Here is a 19,968-nt window from a genome sequence, read left to right as displayed (position 1 = left end):
GGCCTAAAATTTTGTCCAGGCCCGACCCGGGAAAAAATTCCTAAGCCCGAGCCCGGCCCGGCCCGGCCTATTTTTTTAATAAACACCAAAAATTTATTTTTAAAATAAAAAAGTATTTTAAAAATATTTTAAAATAAAAAATAAAAAATATATTTATTATATATTCGGGCCGGGCTGGGTCGGGCCCGGGCCAAAAAAGTGTGCCCGAGGTCCGACCCATTTTCTAAACGGGCCTCGTTTTTTACCCAAACCCATATTTCGGGCCTATATTTTTACCCAAACCCTCCCATATTTCAGGCGGACCGTCGGGCCCGGTCGGGTCGCCCGGCCCATGAGCATCTCTAACTTGAGCTATGAAACATAAAAGAGAGCTCTATCATCGCTCATCAGATACGTGGATCTCCAACACACCAAACATAGACTCATAGAGTCAAACATATCCCAAATGTGTAGCATAAAGCTAACACTCTTCTTATTTCCCCTCACATGTCCCGTTGAATGGAGCTTAGCTCACATTCCCTTATCCTTGTAACATGTCCCAAGGCCTCAATGCCCAAAATCACTGTACATATAGGTGATTACTCACAATCCTATGGCATGCCAACTATATCCAATGGTTCCAAGATCACAACATCAAAATATTCAAAGTCAATCACATATCACTTGCCGATTATCCATGCACAATCACTCCATATTTGCATCTTTTAGCAAAACACTGTCACTAACATTTAACATATACATAACATGTACATATTTGCACATTCACAACAATTATGATAACCACATATCTCATGTTATAGCATCTCATTTCAATTCACATATTCACAAACACATAAGCATTTTGTTCACAAGATAACATAGGTATGAGAAAGCTACTACTAAATTCCTAAATAATGCATTGAATCATGTCCACAAGTAATTATTCCAAACACTCACCAACTACGCTTTTGCCAAAAAGCCGAAAGCTCAAACTAGCTTTTCCTTACCTTTATCTCTACTCGTAGAAGGTCCTATCGAATCTGAAACTTCAACACAACAAATTCACACAACAATACATCAAAAAATCAATGAATGACTCATTACAAGAATACAAAACATAAGCCTAAACTAAGATCCATGTAACTGAAACCTTTAACATGACAAACTTTAAATCCGAATATCTTAGTCTATACTTAATCCTAAAAGCATATCCTCATTTATTGAATTAAAAAAAAAGTGTTTAAATAACCCTAGTTAGCCTAAGTTAAGCATTAAACAACTATAAATAGAGACACACTAAAGCTTGGAGTTACCATTGGAAAATGAAGAATTTTTCAACCAAATTGGCTTTTATTAAGATTTCGAGCTAGCTACCAAGAATGGGCATTTTTTCTTCAACATTATATATATGTATATTTATAATTATTTTATTGTCTCATTCATGCATGCATGCAAAAATTTGTTCCTTAGTAGTCGATATTGAGATTCGAACTCATATTATAATTTTCTAACATAATTATTTTATTTGAAAATATAGATTTTAAAGATAAGTTAGGAAAGAATATATTTGGAATAGTGATGGTCTGTATCACAGTGGTGTTTGTGATATTGCTTTTAATATATACGTGTTTCACATGGCGTGAAGAAGATCAAAAGCAACAAGCAAAACTAGAAGAAGTTGCACCAGCAAAAAAAAAGAAGGAAGAAGAATCTGAAGCTGAATCATAGAGTATTTTTTGATATTATGTATATCCTTTTTATAGTCCATGTTCGGGTTCATGACTGATTCTTCCAACAATATTGTCTCCAAAGTTCGAACCTACAGCTGAACCATAAAGTATTGTCGAGGACCAAGTATATTATTATTAGTATCTTATAAATTTATTTTCATGTGAGAAAAAATAATAAATAAATATAAGGTTGATTTTTAGTATATACATTACATATGAGAGATTATTTGTAACCTTTTTTTTCCGCGTGATTTTCATTTAATTAATAAAAGTGTGATTTTTTCAAAAAAAAAATTTTGCTTATTATTTTTATTTGGGGTGTGAAAATAAATATTCTTACAATATATTTTATCTTTATTCATAACTCACTGTAAATAAATTTTTATATGACTTATACCACAGTTAAGTCTATAGCGATAAATAATTTATCCGTCAATATATATCAAACTTTTTTTTATCTAAACGCTCCCTAATATTATTCGAGGCTAGCCTACCTCTCTTCCAAGTATACCATCTGCCATTAAACCTTAAATGGTCAATTCACATTCCTCGAACACATTACCAAAATTTTTCATTTGCCTTTCTGACCGCGTACGGCCTCCTCTTTTCTCAAAAGAGAACAATATTTCGTTAAAATTGCCTATCACCGGCCATGGTAGCAATTGATCTTGTCCCATCTGGCGAATAAGGTCCCACATTCTAATTATGTTACGTTCATCATCCTTGATAACTACATCAATGTGGAAGTTTGAGAAACTACGCAAGCTCACCAAGAAACCATTTTTCCAACCCAACGGTAAACCGCCTTTAGAACCCAATGCCCCTACATCGATACCATTCTAAAATCCACACTTCTAACACCTTCCATTTTCTTTGCACTAATTTTTGTTTCAATGAGAAACAAAATCTAGGGAGAAACTTCTTTCAACTTGTTCCTGAGATGATTCACTGTCTGTGGTCTCCCAAACCACGAACATTCTAGCTTAATGTTTTAATTGTGCCCAACCGCCCTACTTGGCAGAGCTAGTCGATATCTCATGGAGTTCTTCTGTTTCATCTCCGAGAACAGCAGTAGAAGACTCACCCACTGTTCGTTGCCTTTTCTTCCCTTCAACAATTAGAATCGGGTTCTCTTCTCCATCCGAAGATAATTCCATTGCTCCACTAACATTTGGGCCTCCTATATTTGGCCCATTTTCCATGGATTTCATTAGTGGCCCACTCCTCTCACCTCCCATAATTTTTGCACCACTTAGATTATGATTGAGGTTTTAATAAGGAATAACCAATCCATCCCTTAAAAACCGCCTATGATTCCCATCATCCCTTGAATTACTCCTTGAAACCCCACTTTCCTTTTCTACTTTCGAGATGATCGAACCATCAGGCTCACGTAACCACTGACTAAGACCAGCCATTCTTCTTTTCATCGAAGCCAGCGGAGAAGCATCCCACCCAAAGGTAACACAACTCGAATCAATCCTAACCCAAACTGGGCAGAAGTTTTCACCGTGACCTAGTTTGCCACACAAGAAACAGAAAAGACTTAACTTTTCATTTTGAGATCGAGCGTAAACAATCCGATCCTTGCCAACTAACATTTTTTTTCCTTTTCAAGGGCATTCTGGTATCTATCTGAGCTTTGATCCGCATATACCTTCATGATCCTAATACTGAAATCGAAGTGCCATATATTTTATAACCCCCCAAAAAAATTTCAAACTGGCATGCCATAGAACCTGGGGAAGATCATGAATCTAGACCCAAAAATCAGCAAAATCCAAAGGGACAGTCATCGGGTCACACTTTAGAATCAGGATCAGATGTTAAAAAACCAGGGTGTACCTTCCAGCATCCTGTTCAGATTAACAGTATAAAAAATTGAAACAAATAACTTTTACCACCAAGATTCGTAATAGAAATCTCTCCTATTGGATGCCACAAATTAGCAATCGTATTTCACAGTGAAGGAAAATGAACCACATTGTCAGTTAAGCATCTTCCCACCACACAAAACTTGTAATCTTCTTCCACAACGGCCGCTGCTTCCTTGAAAGCATCCTCCTCATCGTCAATTATGTGGAGATTTGCAAGATCCTCCTCCATAACTAGACGAAAGCTTCTGGAACACCAAAACAATAATCCCACCGAAAGAAAACGTGTCAAAAGTGACAGACGAAATATTCGTGCCAACCGGCAAACGGGTCAATTTTTAAAAAATCTTATAACCATTAGATTTTGATGAGTCGGCTTTGTTATTTTTTAATAAAATTTTATAATTTTATAATTTTTTAAAATAATTTTTGTTTATAATTTTTAAATTTTAAAAGGACTTAATTAATTTTTTTTAACTTGTTACTAAAACCTTTACAATCAACATTACATAGGAGTTATTTTGTTTAAGATCTCGTGTTTAGGTTGTAGGGTTTCTTTATAATTAATTATTATTTAATTATGTTTAAAGAAATTTATTAATATTTATTTATAAGTCCTCCTCATATTTTTATTCACTAATGGTGCACAGGATTTATGCACCAACAGTACATCAAATATTCTCCCACAAATTATTATAGACTATAGATAAATAGTAGAAAATTTTCACTGATAATGTAATCTTAAATTATTTGATACACTATTAATATATAAGAACAATGCCAAGATATAAATAGAGGCTTGCCCCTAAAAATGGTAGGGATTTCATTTTCATTAAAGATTATGAAATTATAAGCAAATATGATAGTTGAATTGCATTCTAAACCCCTAATGTGATAAAACTTCAATTTATTTTCTTTAAAAATTATGAAACAATAAATTAATATAGTTATTAAAATTATACTTTAATCCCTTAAAACTTACAACTTAATTTCGATTCCTCTACAAATTTTGGTAGTTGGGGAAAGGCCAAATTTGATTTTGACTTCACAAACAACGTCAAAAAGGATAACACTTAAACCAATGAGTCTTTGGCATTTTTATCTAAGGCAAAGATCTTGAATCTTTGAACATGTAGATTCGATCCCCTTTATCTGCAATGTAATATGTGGTCTTCAATCTTAATAAGTGTATATGCTATAAATGAGTTCCATTAGGTTGTTTTCAAAATTTTCATCCGCGGTACTTTATACTAGTTTAATTCTTAATTGTAATCATTTCAGCATAATTATTTTACTTATAGTGGGGAATTTGAAGGAGCACAACGGGTATTTTGGGCACTGCAGCTGCAAGTGTTTGAAGTGTTTTTCCTGGTCGTAGGTGAAACCAGAAGCTTTACATGGTGAGGGGTAGTTAAGGACTTTGAAATGGAAGGTTTTGTGAGAGAGAGTGTGTAGGGAAATGCAAAGGCAGCCATGGAATTGAAGCTCAACTGTAGTTCCAAAAATTTCTGTCGTCCAAGCTAACAAGATTCTACTGGTTTTAGGGATCGACAATTCGTAGCATAGCATGGAGTATGTATGAAGTAATCCTCGAATTCCTAAAGCTACAAGTGGAAATCGGAGTCCATTCCACTTATAAATTCTATTACAACAATTGGAATATTTATAATATAGCCCTTTAACAAATGAGATTTCCTCTTTCTAATCCAATACTTTTAAACCGCCACTGACGTCTTATAAAATAGTATTACGAGAACTAGAAACTTATCTGATTTCTTAAAGCTTTCTTTCTTCTCAAGTTTAAACTTAGTCTGGTTGCTTTAAAGCTCTCTTGTTTCTGAAGTTTTTCTTAATGGCTTCAACCCCATACGAGTATGATATCTTTCAGCAGCATACTTTCGAAGACAACATCATCTCGCAATCTCATGATATTGCTTCCCAGTTCATCAATATTGAATTAACCATTGACTTTGTTTTCATACCCGTCCACCATGATTTCTTGGCAGACATCTCCACCAGCACCAACCATACGTCCTTACGAGAAACCTTTCGTTTCGAGCTCGACATTCTGGAAAACCAGTACCTGCTTGACCAAGCTCTGTTTCCCACGTTTAGAAGACTCTGAATCAACACGGCCTCCCTTGCTTATCACAACTTCGTTAATGAAATCTTTGTACGTTGGATGCGTAGCATAGGAACTAATCGGGAAGTCTTGCCCTTACGATCAGTAATACACGTCTCCATTGTGGACAGTGACGGGGTTTCGATGGGAAGAGCTTTGGCTGAATCGGCATTGGAGTTTGAAAGCAGTAACTATGGTATGGTTCCGGCTAAAGAGTCATTGGTTAAGGAGATGGTAAGGATGGTAAGAGTAGAAGATGGAGACCAAGAAGATTGCATGATATGCTTGGAGGAGCTCGAAGTTGGGTTTTATGCTTCTCGGATGCCTTGTTCTCATACTTTTCATGGGGATTGCATCGAAAACTGGCTGAAGCAGAGCCATTATTGTCCTTTTTGCCGGTTCGAGATGCCAACGAATTAGGCTTAGATATCAACTTTTCATTCTTTCATTTATTTCCTGTGTTATTGGATAACTTTTGTTAAGATTTAGTCATTTGTTGGAGCTGTAGATGATAGTTTATGCAAATATAAAACTTAAAGGTACAGATTGAGAAAAAGAGATTGATTGCAAGCATTACAATATCTGCAAACGTTTGAAAAAAAAGTAGTAACAAGAACGAAACCAGATATTGTAAAAGAAAACCAAATATGATGCCTTCTACAATGATATAATAAGAAACCCAACATGGTGATGTGTGCATTGTCCCTTGAACATCTGCGAAAATAGTGCAGTAAGCCCCCAACTGACATTCCCTTTCTTATGTTAAAGGTTTCTTGGTACATTTATACCAAGAGGCTTCGCTGATTAAATAGGTACAGCTTCCCGCTGACAAATTTTGTTATGGCCTTTAAGATTAAATCAATTAATAGAAGCTTGCCAAAGACTTTCTCTCTTGCTAAATGAAACAAATATTGAAGCACATGATCCACTTCTTTTATTTCATGTTCCAATAGATTTTAACCATTTTATTGGCTTTATTTTCACCCAGATTAACAAAGCAACAGTACTATGTTAGATTATAAATAATTTGTCACCAACAAGTCATTCGAACCACCTTTGTAAATAATTAAAGAAAGCAACACATTCTATGTAAGATATTCCTTTATTAGAACAATTATTCCTCCTCTAGGATGGCATTGCTATGTATGATTGAGATAAATAATGGCTGCAAATAGTTCCAAAAAAAACTTAGAATAAGAATTCATTAATAGCGGTTTTGGAATCTAAGATTTGGGTAAAAGTTTTGGAAATCCAAATCCTCAAATTCAAGTTTAATTTGATGTGACATGATTGTATTTTTGTTTTAAAAATAAGATTAAGAATTTTCAAATTCCAATATTCATAAAAAAAAATAAAGGATTTTTTTTTCTTTCTTGATTTACTCTGGGTCCAAAACAATGTACTAAGTATTGTACTGATAAACATATCCTTTTCTCTTGGTACCGGCACGTATTGATATTGTAATGAGCTGATTTTTAGTTGTATTGGACAATGCAGTTTCGAAACTTTATTTTCATAAACCAAGTCTGAAGATTAATGAAGATAGTATGAAAATTACGTTTGGTTAAGATAAATAAATGCTAATTACATTTGCTTCAAATTTAAACATTATTGATTGCATTTGGTTATTGGAAGTTAATTAGAATTTTTTTTAAAGAACCTAATAAGGCTAAAGAGTCAAAATGTAACAAATTAAAAAAAATAATTAAGTGGTTTTAAATTTTAAAAATTATTAAAAAATCATAAACAAAATATAAACAAAATTCATAAAAATGTTATAAAAATTTTAAATGTTCAAATTTTTATTAAAAAATAACAATACTGGCTCGATAAAAGAGTGGGATCATTTTTTTTAAAATCTTAAAACCATTAGATTTTAATGGGTGGGTATTGTTATTTTTTAATAAAATTTTTATAATTTTAAAATTTTAAAATCTTTTTAATAAATTTTGTTTATAAAATTTTTTAATAAATTTTAAAAGGGCTTAATTGATTTTTTTATTCACTAATGGTGAATAAAAAAGTTATATAAATTTTTAATTTTTAATTATGTTTAAAGAAAGTTATTAATATTTATTTATAAGTCCTCCTCATATTTTTATTCACTAATGGTGCATAAAATTTATGCATCTCCCACAAATTATTATATATAGATTATATAGATCAATAATATTATAGTTTTTTTTAAATCAAACCAAAATTAAATGAATGATACAAATGTTAGTATTTGATATATTGCAGGTGAAATATTTTAACTTGCAATTCATATAAAATACTACCACATGTCTATTTTTCTTAATACTAATTTTTATATTTTTATCAATTTTTTTTTACCATACAGATAAGTGTCTTGCAACTTTGTTCATGTAGTAGAAAAAAATCACTAATAATGTAACCCTAAATTATTTGATACACTATTAGTATATAGGGACAATACCAAAAGATAAATAGAGGCATTGGCCCTAAAAACGGTAGGGATTTCATATTAATTCCATTAAAATATAAAATTATATGTTAACTGAATTGCATTCTAACCCCCTAATGTGATAAAATTTCAATTTATTTCTTTTAAAAATTTTGAACCAATAAATTAATATAATAATTAAAATTATACTTTAATCCCTAAAATTTATAACTTAATTTCGATCCCTTAAAATAAAATTTGGTTTTTCCCCAACTAACAAAATTTTTAGACTTTACAAACAACGTTAAAAAATGTAACATTTAAGCGAATGAGTCATTGACATTTCTATCTAAGACAAAGACATTGGATCTTAGAGAATGTAGATTGGATTCCCTTTATTCGCGATATAGTGTGTGGTCTTCAATGTTAACATTTGTGTATGCTATGGATGGTTTTCAATGTTAACATTTGCGTATTCTATGGATGGATTTCATTAGTTTCTTTTTAAATTTTTCATCCGTGGTGCTTTATATTAGTTTAATTTTTAATTGTAATAATTTGAGCATATAATTATAATTATAATTATATTGTATTTGTATGTATACTATATTTATAATAGTGAAATTTAAAAAAAGAAGGGTAAACTATTAACATAGTCACTTTTGTTTACCTCAGATTACATTTTAGTCACTGATCCTTTAATTTCCGTTAAAGGTGTAATGGTAAGCTGACGTGGCACGTTAAATCATCATTTCAAACAAATATTTTAGGTTAAATTATACAATTGGTCCTCATATTTTTTCGTTTTGAACAATTTAATTATTTTCTTTATGTTCTTTTAATTTTTTTTTCTTTTTCTTTTTATTCTCTTCTACTTCTAGCTTTGTTTTCCTCCCTTCTTCGTCTTTTAACGTAATTTTTCTATATTTTCATTTGTTAAAATTAGTCCCTATACTTTTATTTTTTTGAACAATTTATTTTTTTCTTTTTTTCTTTAATTTCCTTTTCTTCTTCCCCTTTAGTTTTAACAAATGGAAAACATAGAAAAACTACATTAAAAGAGAAGCAAAAGAGAGAAAAAAAAAAGGAAAGTTAAAAGAACATGAAAGAAAAAAAATTAAATTGCTCAAAATGAAAAAATAAGGGGATCAATTGTATAATTTAACCAAAAATTTTTGTTTGAAATGATGATTTAATGTGTTAAATCAGCTTACCATTACACCGTTAACTGCAATTAATAGCTTAATAACTAAAATGTTACAACACGTCAGCATAAGTGACTAAAACGCAACATTTCAAACATAAATGACTAAAAATGTAACATGAGATAAACGAAAATGACTATTTTAATAATTTACCCATAAAAGAATTACTTGATAAAAAATTAAATATTAATAAAAGTGATGCTTCAACCTTAATTAAAAATTCCAATTCACGATATAATTCCTTTTAAAAAAAGAGTCAATATTGTTATTTATTAGTAAGAGGATCATAGGTTACTAATTCTTAGTCGAAATCGAAGTTAATAATAATAGCTACTTTTCCATTACACCGCCATTGATCCTTGAAAACAGAACTGCTTTCACAAAAAAAAAGAAAAAGAAAAAGGAGTACACAATTTGCCAGGGAAGTGGGTACTGGCCACTGGGTAGGGCTCCTTTCTTTACATGCCCTCACATGGAGCGGTGCAAGACCCAAGCACAACTATAACAGGCAAGATGAGAACTTTTTAATGGAAAAACAAACAGAATGTAAAACTAAAGCAGAAAGCACAGACATGGATAACTGATAAAAGGTTAGTACAATCTTTAAATGATGGATGGCAAAACATGAATCTTCGCATATCTCAAATCAGAATATTTCCCATTTCTTGTAATAATTATTTCTTAAATAAACCAAACCATTCTATATGATCTAAAATGGTACAACAAACTGCCAGGGTAGTGCAGGATACAATCACAACTATAAGATGACATTAAAGCAGAACCTGCTGCTACACACGCTTCATCAGGAAGGAGATGTCTAGTGGGAAAAAGAAAAGAATACCATGAGATCAAGCCTAAAGGACCTACCTACTTTCAATTTTAGACTACGCCAATGCACATGCTTTAACATATAAATGAGAATCATCAAAGAAACCAATATATGCATCATAAAACACTTTTTTATGAACATGGAGCCATCCACTGAATAAAATAACTCCCTCCCTTCAAAAAGGTTACTACGACGTCTGTGGATTTGACCAGCAAGTTCAGTTTTACTTTGAACATTTTACCCTGAACCAAGCCATAAGAATTGTAGTCACAAAATTTTCAGGAGGCTATAGCCAAAGAAGAAGATAAATGGAGGGAAGCTAGATGAACACAATGCAGAGACTGACTCTTCCAATTTAGAACATCACCTTTTGTATGATACATCACCAATAGAACGGGAGATCGCCCACGTGATACACCACCCCAATCAGCAACATAGCCACCAGCTGCTTCTACTCGAGACCTATCATCATCTCGATCAGAGTGATGATGTCTAGTTAGTTCCTTGACAAAATAAGCATCATTGATACGTACAAACTTCTTCAACCATCACAAAATAAGCAAAAATACCAAATCTTACATTGTTTAGAAAGATCCTTTTCAAACAACTTAAAATTACCTCTCTAAGGACACCAAGTCAGAAGTAAACTATTGAAGTTAATATCTCTCCACTTTTATAATTCAACCTTCTTTGGTTACGTTAATATCATGGAATCATAATTCGGAATTTTCCAGCGAGGGCATTTAGGGGATTACGTTGTTATTCTTTATTAGGAGTTATTAATACATGTTATATTTACAAATGAGATCTCCTTTTCCTAATCCAATACTTCTAAACCGCCTTTGTCCTCTTATAAAATAGTCTTACCAGAGTTAGAAAGTTCAAAACAATCTGATTTCTTAAAGCTTTCTTGTTTCTCAAGTTTTTCTCAATGGCTTCAACTCCATGCGAGTATGATATCATTCACCAGCAAACTTTTGAAGACAACTCATGATGTTGCTTTCGTCAATATTGAATTAACCATTGACTTCGTTCTCCTATCCGTCCACCATGATTGCTTAGCAGACATCTCCACCATCACCAACCGTGCGTCCTTACGAGAAACCTTTCGTTTCGAGCTCGACATTATGGAAAACCAGTACCTGTTTCACACGTTTAGAAGGCTCCGAATCAACACGGCCTCCCTTGCTTATCATAACTTCGTTCATGAAAATTTTGTACGTGGGATGCGTAGCATAGGAACTATTCCTGAAGTCTTGCCCTTACGATCACTGATACATGCTTCCATTGTGGAACACGATTCTGTTCACAGTGACGGGGTTTTGATGGGAAGAGCTTTGGCTGAATCGGCATTGGAGTTTGAAAGCAGTAACTATGGTATGGTTTGTTCGGTAAAGTCATGGTAAGGAGATGGTAAGATGGTCAAAGTAGAAGCTGGAGATGAAGAAGATTGCATAATATGTTTGGAGGAGCTGGAGGTTGGGTTTTATGCTTCTCAGATGCCTTGTTCTCATACTTTTCATGTCGATTGCATCGAGAAGTGGCTGAAGCAGAGCCATTATTGTCCTATTTGCCGGTTCGAGATGCCAACGAATTAGGCTTAGATATCAACTTTTCATTCTTTCATTTATTTCCTATGTTATTGGATAACTTTTGTTAAGATTTAGTAATTTTTTGTTGGAGCTGTAAATGATAGTTTATGCAAATATAAAACTTAAAGGTACAGTTTGAGAAAAAGAGATTGATTGCAAGCATATATCATTTTTATTTGCCAAAATTTGCCAACTTATTATTTTTATTTTCTGTCAATCACATATCATACAAGGACAACCTAATCAAAATTCCAAACTAACCAATTTTAATAAAGAATACTTAGGATTTTAAATAAAAATGTTGGAGGACTTAATTTTTAACTTTTTAAGGACAGGGATTAAATATGAAATTTTGTTAAAGTATAAGGACTAACAACATATTTTAACCATAATAGATATATGCGCCATTCTCTTATCGAAGCTTTCGGAGCAAAAAGAAAAATCAGATCAAATAGAGTTAAATTAGGAGGTGCCGTGATTTCAATTTGTCTGGAGCTGGTGCTCTGAAATTCGAAAAATGGAAGACGAATCGTCGCATTCAATTAAGTTGGTGAACTTCGTCTCCGAGCAACAGGTAGTTTTATCTTACCACTCTCTCAGCCCCTCCAATGCTAAACCCTAGTTTTTTACATTCCCCGGTTATGATCAAAATCTCCTTCTTCAGTGTTGATTATTGTCTGGGTTGGATAATTATGGCAGTTAGATGAAGCAAAAAGAACTAGAGGTGAACGAATTGAAGATGGCACTGCCCAGAGGGATAGGCCTCTGTACGAGGTTTTTTTATTGACCCTAATAAATTTGCTATTTTCTTTTTCCTCTTTTTTTTCGCCAATGAAGCTCAAACGATGAACCGTTCTTTTTTTTTAATCCTTTTAATGCAGATTTTGAAGGAAAATAAAGACAAGAAAGATGCAGAGTTTAATGAACGGTTCAAACATAGTGAGTGGTTAACTTTTAGATTGCTGTTATTTTGTAATGTATTTATTTAAGTGCTAAAGTTTTAAACACTTCTTCATTTTCAGGGCCACCCAAAGCTTTGGATGAAGACGAAACTGAGTTTCTTGATAAATTGGAGATGGTGAGTACTACTTTAATAAATATCATGGAAGCTGTTGAAATTAGAGAAAAGAATTGTTCCCTTTTTTTGCAATGATTGCAGATTGTTTTTCTCCTGCTGATTGTATTGTGTCTTCTTTCTGATTGCTGAAAAAATTGATGCTTTCACCAATTATTAGAGGTTTATAATGTGTGTATACACACACACTCACACACATATGTATATATATTCTATTAGGTGCTACCATTCCTAAATAACTGAGTGCCCTTCTTTTGTTAGGCTTTCCAATTTCTGATATTTTTCTTGTTTATGTAGTCAAGAAGGGAATATGAACGACAAGTGGCGGATGAGGAAGCTGAACAGTTGCGAAGTTTCCAAGTAATTTTCTATCTCACATTTTTCACTATGAAAAAAGTATTAAAATTTAATTATCCGTATCTTGTTGCGCTCGGCTGATCAACCTTTCCTTCTTCCTTGATAATTTGACGGCCATTGTTTTATTTTGATTTCTCAGTTATGTATCTTAATTTTAATGGTAGAACTGCCAATTTGCAATATATATATAAAGTTACAAGAATCATTGTGATATTTGTTTCTTAAGGCCCAGTTGTTTATTATTAGTTCAAACACACCAATATTCAACCGAAAAATCCTGCAACCGCATCTGCTTTTTGATCATTAGATTCAAGAACCATGCATTCATCAACTAGTTGTTTTCCATTTGGAAGATCAGTAAAGACTGAATATTTGATTGAGAATAGTCATTTAAAATTTGTTTTCATGATTTATGCCATGTATTGTTGATTTAAGGTGCTAAGTTGTAGCCTTGACTCTTCAGATAATTACAAAGAGTCATGCAAGTTTTCAGAGAGCTTTTACTTTAGCAATATGTGGGATTACCACTGGAACTATTGTCTTGCTAGATAAATCTTCTTGGGCAGCATACAGATAGCTGTGTTACTCGTTTAGCTTAGCCATATCGATAGTTGTAAAACCATTTTCTTTGTTGTTTGCTTACGTTTTATTTCATCTTAGACACTAGTGTTTGTTTTCTTTTCAGGCAGCTGTTGCAGCACAGTCCAATGTCGTGCTTGAACTAAAAGAAACACCACCTGTTCTTGCAAACCAGGTTGGTTCCTAATCAATTACTGACATGCTTTCACTTAATCTCTTGAACTTTATGGTTTGGACCTTAACTATGCTTAGGAATTGACTGAAAAAAAATGAAAAAAATCAATCAACTAGGTCCTTAAAAAAGTACACCTTATTGAGCCCTTAAAAAAAGTACACCTTACTGAGTCCTTAATGACCAAAAAACAATCAACTAGGTCCTTCCATTAACGAAACCTGTTAGTTGACCTGTTTTACCATTGATGTTGCTGACATGGCTGACGACAGCCATCAGGAAATGACACGTAGAAGGATGCTGACATTTTGGTCAATAAGGACTGAATAGGGTGTACTTCTTTTTAAGGGCTCAATGAAATTTTCATTTTTTACTAAGGGCTTTTTTGACCTTTAAGCCTAGTTTTGGTGTATTTTCAGGTTCCATTTCCGTGTAATCTAATGGCTTAATTCATAAAGTGGCACTTCAACTGTACCATTTTTCCGAAGTTGGTACCTAAAAATTTTTTTTGGTCAAAAGTGGTACATAAACTATTCTTCTGTTACTCATTTTACCCCAAACTATTACATCCGTCTAAAAAAAATTCAACCAGTGAGAAGCTGACACATCATATTAAACTTTAAGAGAAATCTTATTTTTTTCTCTTTCATTTTTCAATTATTTACTTTTTTATATTTCTTCCTTCTCTCTCTCTCTCTCTCTCTCTCTCTCTCTCTCTCTCTCTCTTTTCACATTTCTTTCTTCTTCCTCAATGATTTGATGTTAATGGTTTTTTTTTTACCAAGATTTCCAATGGGTTTCATATTTTAATGCAAGTCATGCCCAGGACAACTAACGATCTGGAATAATTCAATGAATTCTAATCTTTCAAATTATTTAAAAATTTTGGAGGGAAAAAAAATAAAAGGAGGTTCATGAAAACTCCAGTTTGATCTTTCTATTCATGATCTCTTAGAAAAAAAATTTAATTTCGTTTTTATCATGGATGGCTAAAGATGTGCAAATAGCAAGGATTAGGAAGGTTTAAATCTAGTTTGTATTGACTAATTAAAATTTCTGCGAAGATGATGCAGACGGTTCTTAGTTTACTCTTAACATGAATTAAAATATTGAATTTCTGAGAATCATTTGGTCTGTCATGCATTAAGGCTAAAAAACTTCCAATCATTAAAGATAAATATAAAATTGATCTCTAAAACCAATCCCTTTTTCCTGCAAAAACTAAATACCCTAATCAAAATTGTACAATTTTTTTTTCTAGGTTTGCTTTTGAAATCTAACTTGGTGATTATATTTCAAGATTGATGAAAGACTTGAAAGGCCTTCAAGTCTTTGCATATTTCTATGGAGGACGGTTATGTTTTAGCTAGGTTTAATGAAAGGATCATGCCAGAAACCAAGTTTAATGCATCTTTGATAAATGAGCAGCATTTTTTAGAAGTTTTATTATTTATCTGCATACTTTGAATCTTGAAAAGTCCGACCTTACCGTTGGATTTTGATTCAGGAGTACTTTGATAGAGAAGAAAGAAATATTACATTATTGGGAAAGAAAGAAACAAAACAGGGAAAAGGGAAGAAGGAAATAAATGAATAAATAAAAAAAGGAAAAAGAATAGAGTAAAAGAAAATAAATAAAAAAAGTAAAAAAAGAAATCCAAAAGTTCATACAATGTGTCAACTTCTCATTGGCTGAAAAAAAATTTTAACTGATGTAATGCTTTGGGGTAAAATGAGTAACAGAAGAATAGTTTAGATATACTTTTTTACCATAAAAAAGTTTAGGTGCCAATTTGAGAAAAATGGTATCGTTTAGGTACCACATTACGAATAATCTAATTGATTGCATCCTTTGTTTCCTACGACATGAAGTTGATTTCTAACCTTTGCATCTTTGATTGATTGATGACCTGGTGAAGCCCAGTAGTTATCGGCCATACTTTGCCGCTTTTAAAAACGGTTATTGTTTCTGCTTGCAGGAACAAAAAACAGTTGGGAAGAAGAATCCAGCCACTCGGCCTCTAGGTATGCTCATAAAAGTGAAGCCACAAGCAAAAAGGGCAAAAACCGAGCCGGAGGAAAAACTCATAAGTGGAACAAAGGCACCTGATGTTGATAATGTGGAATCACCTAAAAGTGATCCCGATAAGTCCCTTAATGTTGCTAAGACTGGTCTTGTTTCATACAGTGATGAAAGTGAAGATGATGATTAGGATTATTTTATTTTCAATATTACTGGAATTACTATTACTGATATAGTTTATGGAATCTTGTTTCTATCCTATGTGGGCACATGCCCTTTGAAGCACACAATGAATGAACCACTTGTCTCTAATTAGGAAAGTTTGAGATCACATAGGAGCTTGATTGGAAGGTGGTTCAAGTTCACTTATTTTTAACAAAATAAGCTGAAGTTTCATTTTTAGTTTGGCCCCCCAAAACAAAACAGTATAGAGCATGAGAATTGAGCCTTTCCATTTTTTAATTATAATTATAACCATATATGTTTTATGGTAAGTTGTGCATGCAAAGTCATGACAGTATAGAGTATGAGAATTGAGCCTTTACATTTTCTTGGTTTTTTGTTGTAAAAAAATTAAAATATTTTCGATTAATATGAATTTTTTTAATTATGAAAAGACATTTTTTTAATTTTTTAATCGAGTTAGTACCCAATTAACTCGTTATATTAACTTAGTCAAGAGTTTTATTAATAATATAGATAGATATGAACTGATGGAGATAATAAATCATGCATATAAAAAAAATGTATAAAAAATATTAAAATAAAACTTTAGTTGAGTAGTAAACTTAAGCTTTTACTAATTCAATTGGTGTGGGTTTAAATATTAATATATGTGTTTTTTTATTTTTGTTAAAATAAAAAGATTAAAACGTCATCACTATTATGATTTATTTTGATTTCGAAAGGATATTTTTATAATTTCTTAATCAAGTTGGTATCCGATTAATCAATGACATCAACTCAGTCATGGGTATTATTAAGAGTATATATAAATGATAATAATATTTGCTCTTTTGTCAAATTATTATTTTAATCAAGTAGTCAAGATCGTATGGATAAACATACAATATTGTTATGTTTTAGTGTATTGTTTTGAAATTACATGTTTTTTAAATATTATATGTATTATATACATGTAAAATATAGCTCAATTGCGTACATATAAATCTATTTATATGAAAATATTAGTTTTAAAATCATTAATTTCATTCAATAACTTAATTAAATGGAGAAATTATTTTATAGGTCATTCCCATTACATCATCTATAGTTCCTTCTCAATTATTTAATAGCATTTCAGTAATTTTTTTCATGTTATTGACACATAATTTTGGTAATTTTTTTACCTTGAATCTTAAACATTGAACTCCGAACCTCGAAATTGAATCTCAAACCTTGAACTCAATCTTTAAACCCTAAACTCTAAACCATAGATAATGTAGTGAGAAGAATCCATAAAATAATTTTTCGGTTATACGAGGAAAATGGATGTAAATTATATGGCTAAGTCTATCCACTTATACAAACATAAATTCTATTCCACTCGTCAATTCCTAACTTTATATGTCATTTGCAGACAGTTATACTTGCATTAAATTGTGTATATGATCAATATTTTTAAGTTTTAACATCTTTTATTTTAATTTTTTAATGAAATCAAATTTATAAAATATATTTAAATTTTATTTTGTTCAAAACTATAAATAATTATATGGTTTAAAACTTGATTTTTTTTTTACTTTTTCTATTTCGCCGTTTACGACTTTCAACCATTATTTTTTTTTACCTTTAATGGTATTATTTTCAAAAAAAAAAACGTTAAGGAGCTCAGTTTGCCCAAACATGCTAATTAAAAAAAGGTAAAATTTTATGAATGGTCATTGTACCATTTTTTTCTTTTTTGCAAATTTAATCTTTCTATTAAAATTTTATACTTATTTGTTCCTCTAATTTTCGTTATGTGTGATTTCAAAGGTAAATTTTTTACTATTTTTTAGAACATGTGGTAATATGGAATATATCACTTGGCATTTTTTTTATAGGTAAAATGCATAAACTTCATTAATCAAGAAAACCGACCAAAACAGAAACGAAATTCTATACAATCATCAGACTTACTTAATACATCCCTCATAATTCCACTAGATTTTAGTCGAAATATGTTTTAAAAAACAAGTCACGTCGAATTATTTGACAGATTAATGAAAATGACTGATCCCGAGATTAAAAATACACATTTCAAAAAAGAAAACACATTTCAAATAGTAAAAAAACTAGAAATGACCAAATTACATAGAGGGACTAAATGTGTAAAAATGCATAGTATAAAAACTTTATATAGCATTTGATCTTAAAAGGTTTAAATTTTTAGGGTTTTCTTTACACATTGCATAACTCGTAAGAAAGTATTAAAAAATACATATCAAGGCCAATTAAAAGATGTGTTGATAATAATAGCGCTTCTAATACAATTCTTTTTTTTTTGTGTCGAAACCAACTTTTATTTTGGAAAAAAAATAAAAATTAGTTGTCGACTTTAAAAAAATAAAAATTGGGAGTTACCACCAATCTTTTATTGAGGTGTGATTGGATCACCTAAAAAATAGCTTTAGTCTACGAGTTTTAGAAAAATGGATTCGGGAGTCGGTTACGTACGAGGAAGGATTAGCACCCTCGTAACGCCCAAATTTGGTACCTAGTTAATTAATTAGTGTCTTAATGTTGAAAATTTAAAAATATGATCCTTAATAAAAACTTAAAAAACATTATTTATTAAGACTCTTATCACTTCGGAGAAAGAAAATGTCACACCCAATGCGTTAGGGCACGACATTCTAATTCCTCAAAAATGAATTAGTCCAAAATACTCGTGTAATAAAATTTAAAAGAATATTCATTTGTTTAAGATTTATAAAGAAATCGCGACCGAATACGTTAGGGCACAATTTCTCAAAATCCTAAACTTGAAATATTTCATTTGATATTATTTTTTTAAAAAATCTTTGTCTCGAGAAATCAATACGTCACATCCAATACGTTAGGATACAACATATTAAATTCCCGACAACAAGCTTTTCATTTTATTTTTTGATTAATGAGCAATTCTCGATTTTTAGATTTAACGAAAAAAATTGGAACCCAATACGTTAGGGCTCAATTTCCTTGAAAATCCTAAATACGAGTATTATCTCAATTTTGAAAATTTTAAAATCGAATAAAAAATGATGTAATGCTACATTAAGTGTAAAATATAATAATAAATACAACAAATGGCATAAAAATAAACGAAATTAATGTACATAAAAAAACAACGACATGTAAAGTATCAAATGAACAAAATATAAATGAAAACATAAATCAATAAGCAAATGAAGGAAATAAACAAAAAAATATAAAGAGAAAAAAAGGTACAAAATATATACATGAAATTATAAAGAATAGAAGACATACACATGGGTTTACATATAAAATTTTGGACTATAGAATTTATAACAAAAAATATATAATGCATTTATGAAAATAAAGAAATTTATATATATACATATATATATTATAACATATGTGTTGAAAATATAAGTTTGTATTTAAGCAAATAAAAAATATAGACATGTGCGTGTATATATATATATAAATATTCATTAGAAAATATATAAATACATACATGTACATATATGCAAAAGTAAAAAAAATTGAAACTAAATATAAAAGTATATATATGTATATAAAAGTTAGGAAGTAAAATAAAAACAAAAACATATGTATAAAATATATATAAGCATACGTATATTATATATAAAACAATATATATATTACATAAAAAGTATGCATGCGCATGAATATAAAAATAAAAATAATAATAACAATAATAATAAATAATAATAATGATACAAGATTAATGATGCCACATAATAGTATTAATAATATTAAAATAATTAATTTAATAATAATAACTAAAATAACAAATAGATGATTAAATAGCATCAATAATAAAATACCAATGAATTTAAAACAAAGAGTATAAAAT

At 31.0% G+C, this 19,968-nt stretch overlaps 2 protein-coding genes across 2 annotated transcripts; both read left to right on the top strand.

Annotated features, from left to right (window-relative positions):
• The first annotated feature begins 5,435 nt into the window (after nucleotides 1-5,435).
• Nucleotides 5,436-6,125, top strand: LOC107908567 (E3 ubiquitin-protein ligase MPSR1). The gene is made up of 2 exons (XM_016835783.1): nucleotides 5,436-5,683; nucleotides 5,774-6,125. Exons 1-2 carry the CDS (start codon nucleotides 5,436-5,438, stop codon nucleotides 6,123-6,125), a joined length of 600 nt encoding a protein of 199 aa, XP_016691272.1.
• A 6,003-nt stretch (nucleotides 6,126-12,128) lies between these two features.
• Nucleotides 12,129-16,253, top strand: LOC107916832 (PSME3-interacting protein). Its single transcript, XM_016846204.2, has 7 exons — nucleotides 12,129-12,309; nucleotides 12,435-12,509; nucleotides 12,617-12,674; nucleotides 12,758-12,813; nucleotides 13,108-13,170; nucleotides 13,853-13,921; nucleotides 15,898-16,253. The coding sequence occupies exons 1-7, from the start codon at nucleotides 12,253-12,255 to the stop codon at nucleotides 16,129-16,131; spliced, it is 612 nt and encodes a 203-aa protein (XP_016701693.1). The 5' UTR covers nucleotides 12,129-12,252; the 3' UTR covers nucleotides 16,132-16,253.
• Nucleotides 16,254-19,968: the final 3,715 nt, after the last annotated feature.

The sequence above is a fragment of the Gossypium hirsutum genome, chromosome D08 (genome assembly GCF_007990345.1).
Source record: "Gossypium hirsutum isolate 1008001.06 chromosome D08, Gossypium_hirsutum_v2.1, whole genome shotgun sequence".
In the NCBI taxonomy this organism is placed as follows: Eukaryota; Viridiplantae; Streptophyta; class Magnoliopsida; order Malvales; family Malvaceae; genus Gossypium; species Gossypium hirsutum.
Note: the sequence above shows the minus strand (reverse complement) of the source record. Positions and strands in the feature narration are given on the sequence as shown.

Coding starts and splice junctions, on each gene's coding strand:
- LOC107908567 (XM_016835783.1), top strand. CDS start 5,436: ATGGCTTCAACCCCATACGAGTATGATATCTTTCAGCAGCATACTTTC. Junction 5,684..5,773: donor TACCTGCTTGACCAAGCTCT/GTTTCCCACGTT, acceptor TTGGATGCGTAG/CATAGGAACTAATCGGGAAG.
- LOC107916832 (XM_016846204.2), top strand. CDS start 12,253: ATGGAAGACGAATCGTCGCATTCAATTAAGTTGGTGAACTTCGTCTCC. Junction 12,510..12,616: donor GGGATAGGCCTCTGTACGAG/GTTTTTTTATTG, acceptor CTTTTAATGCAG/ATTTTGAAGGAAAATAAAGA. Junction 12,814..13,107: donor TTCTTGATAAATTGGAGATG/GTGAGTACTACT, acceptor TTGTTTATGTAG/TCAAGAAGGGAATATGAACG.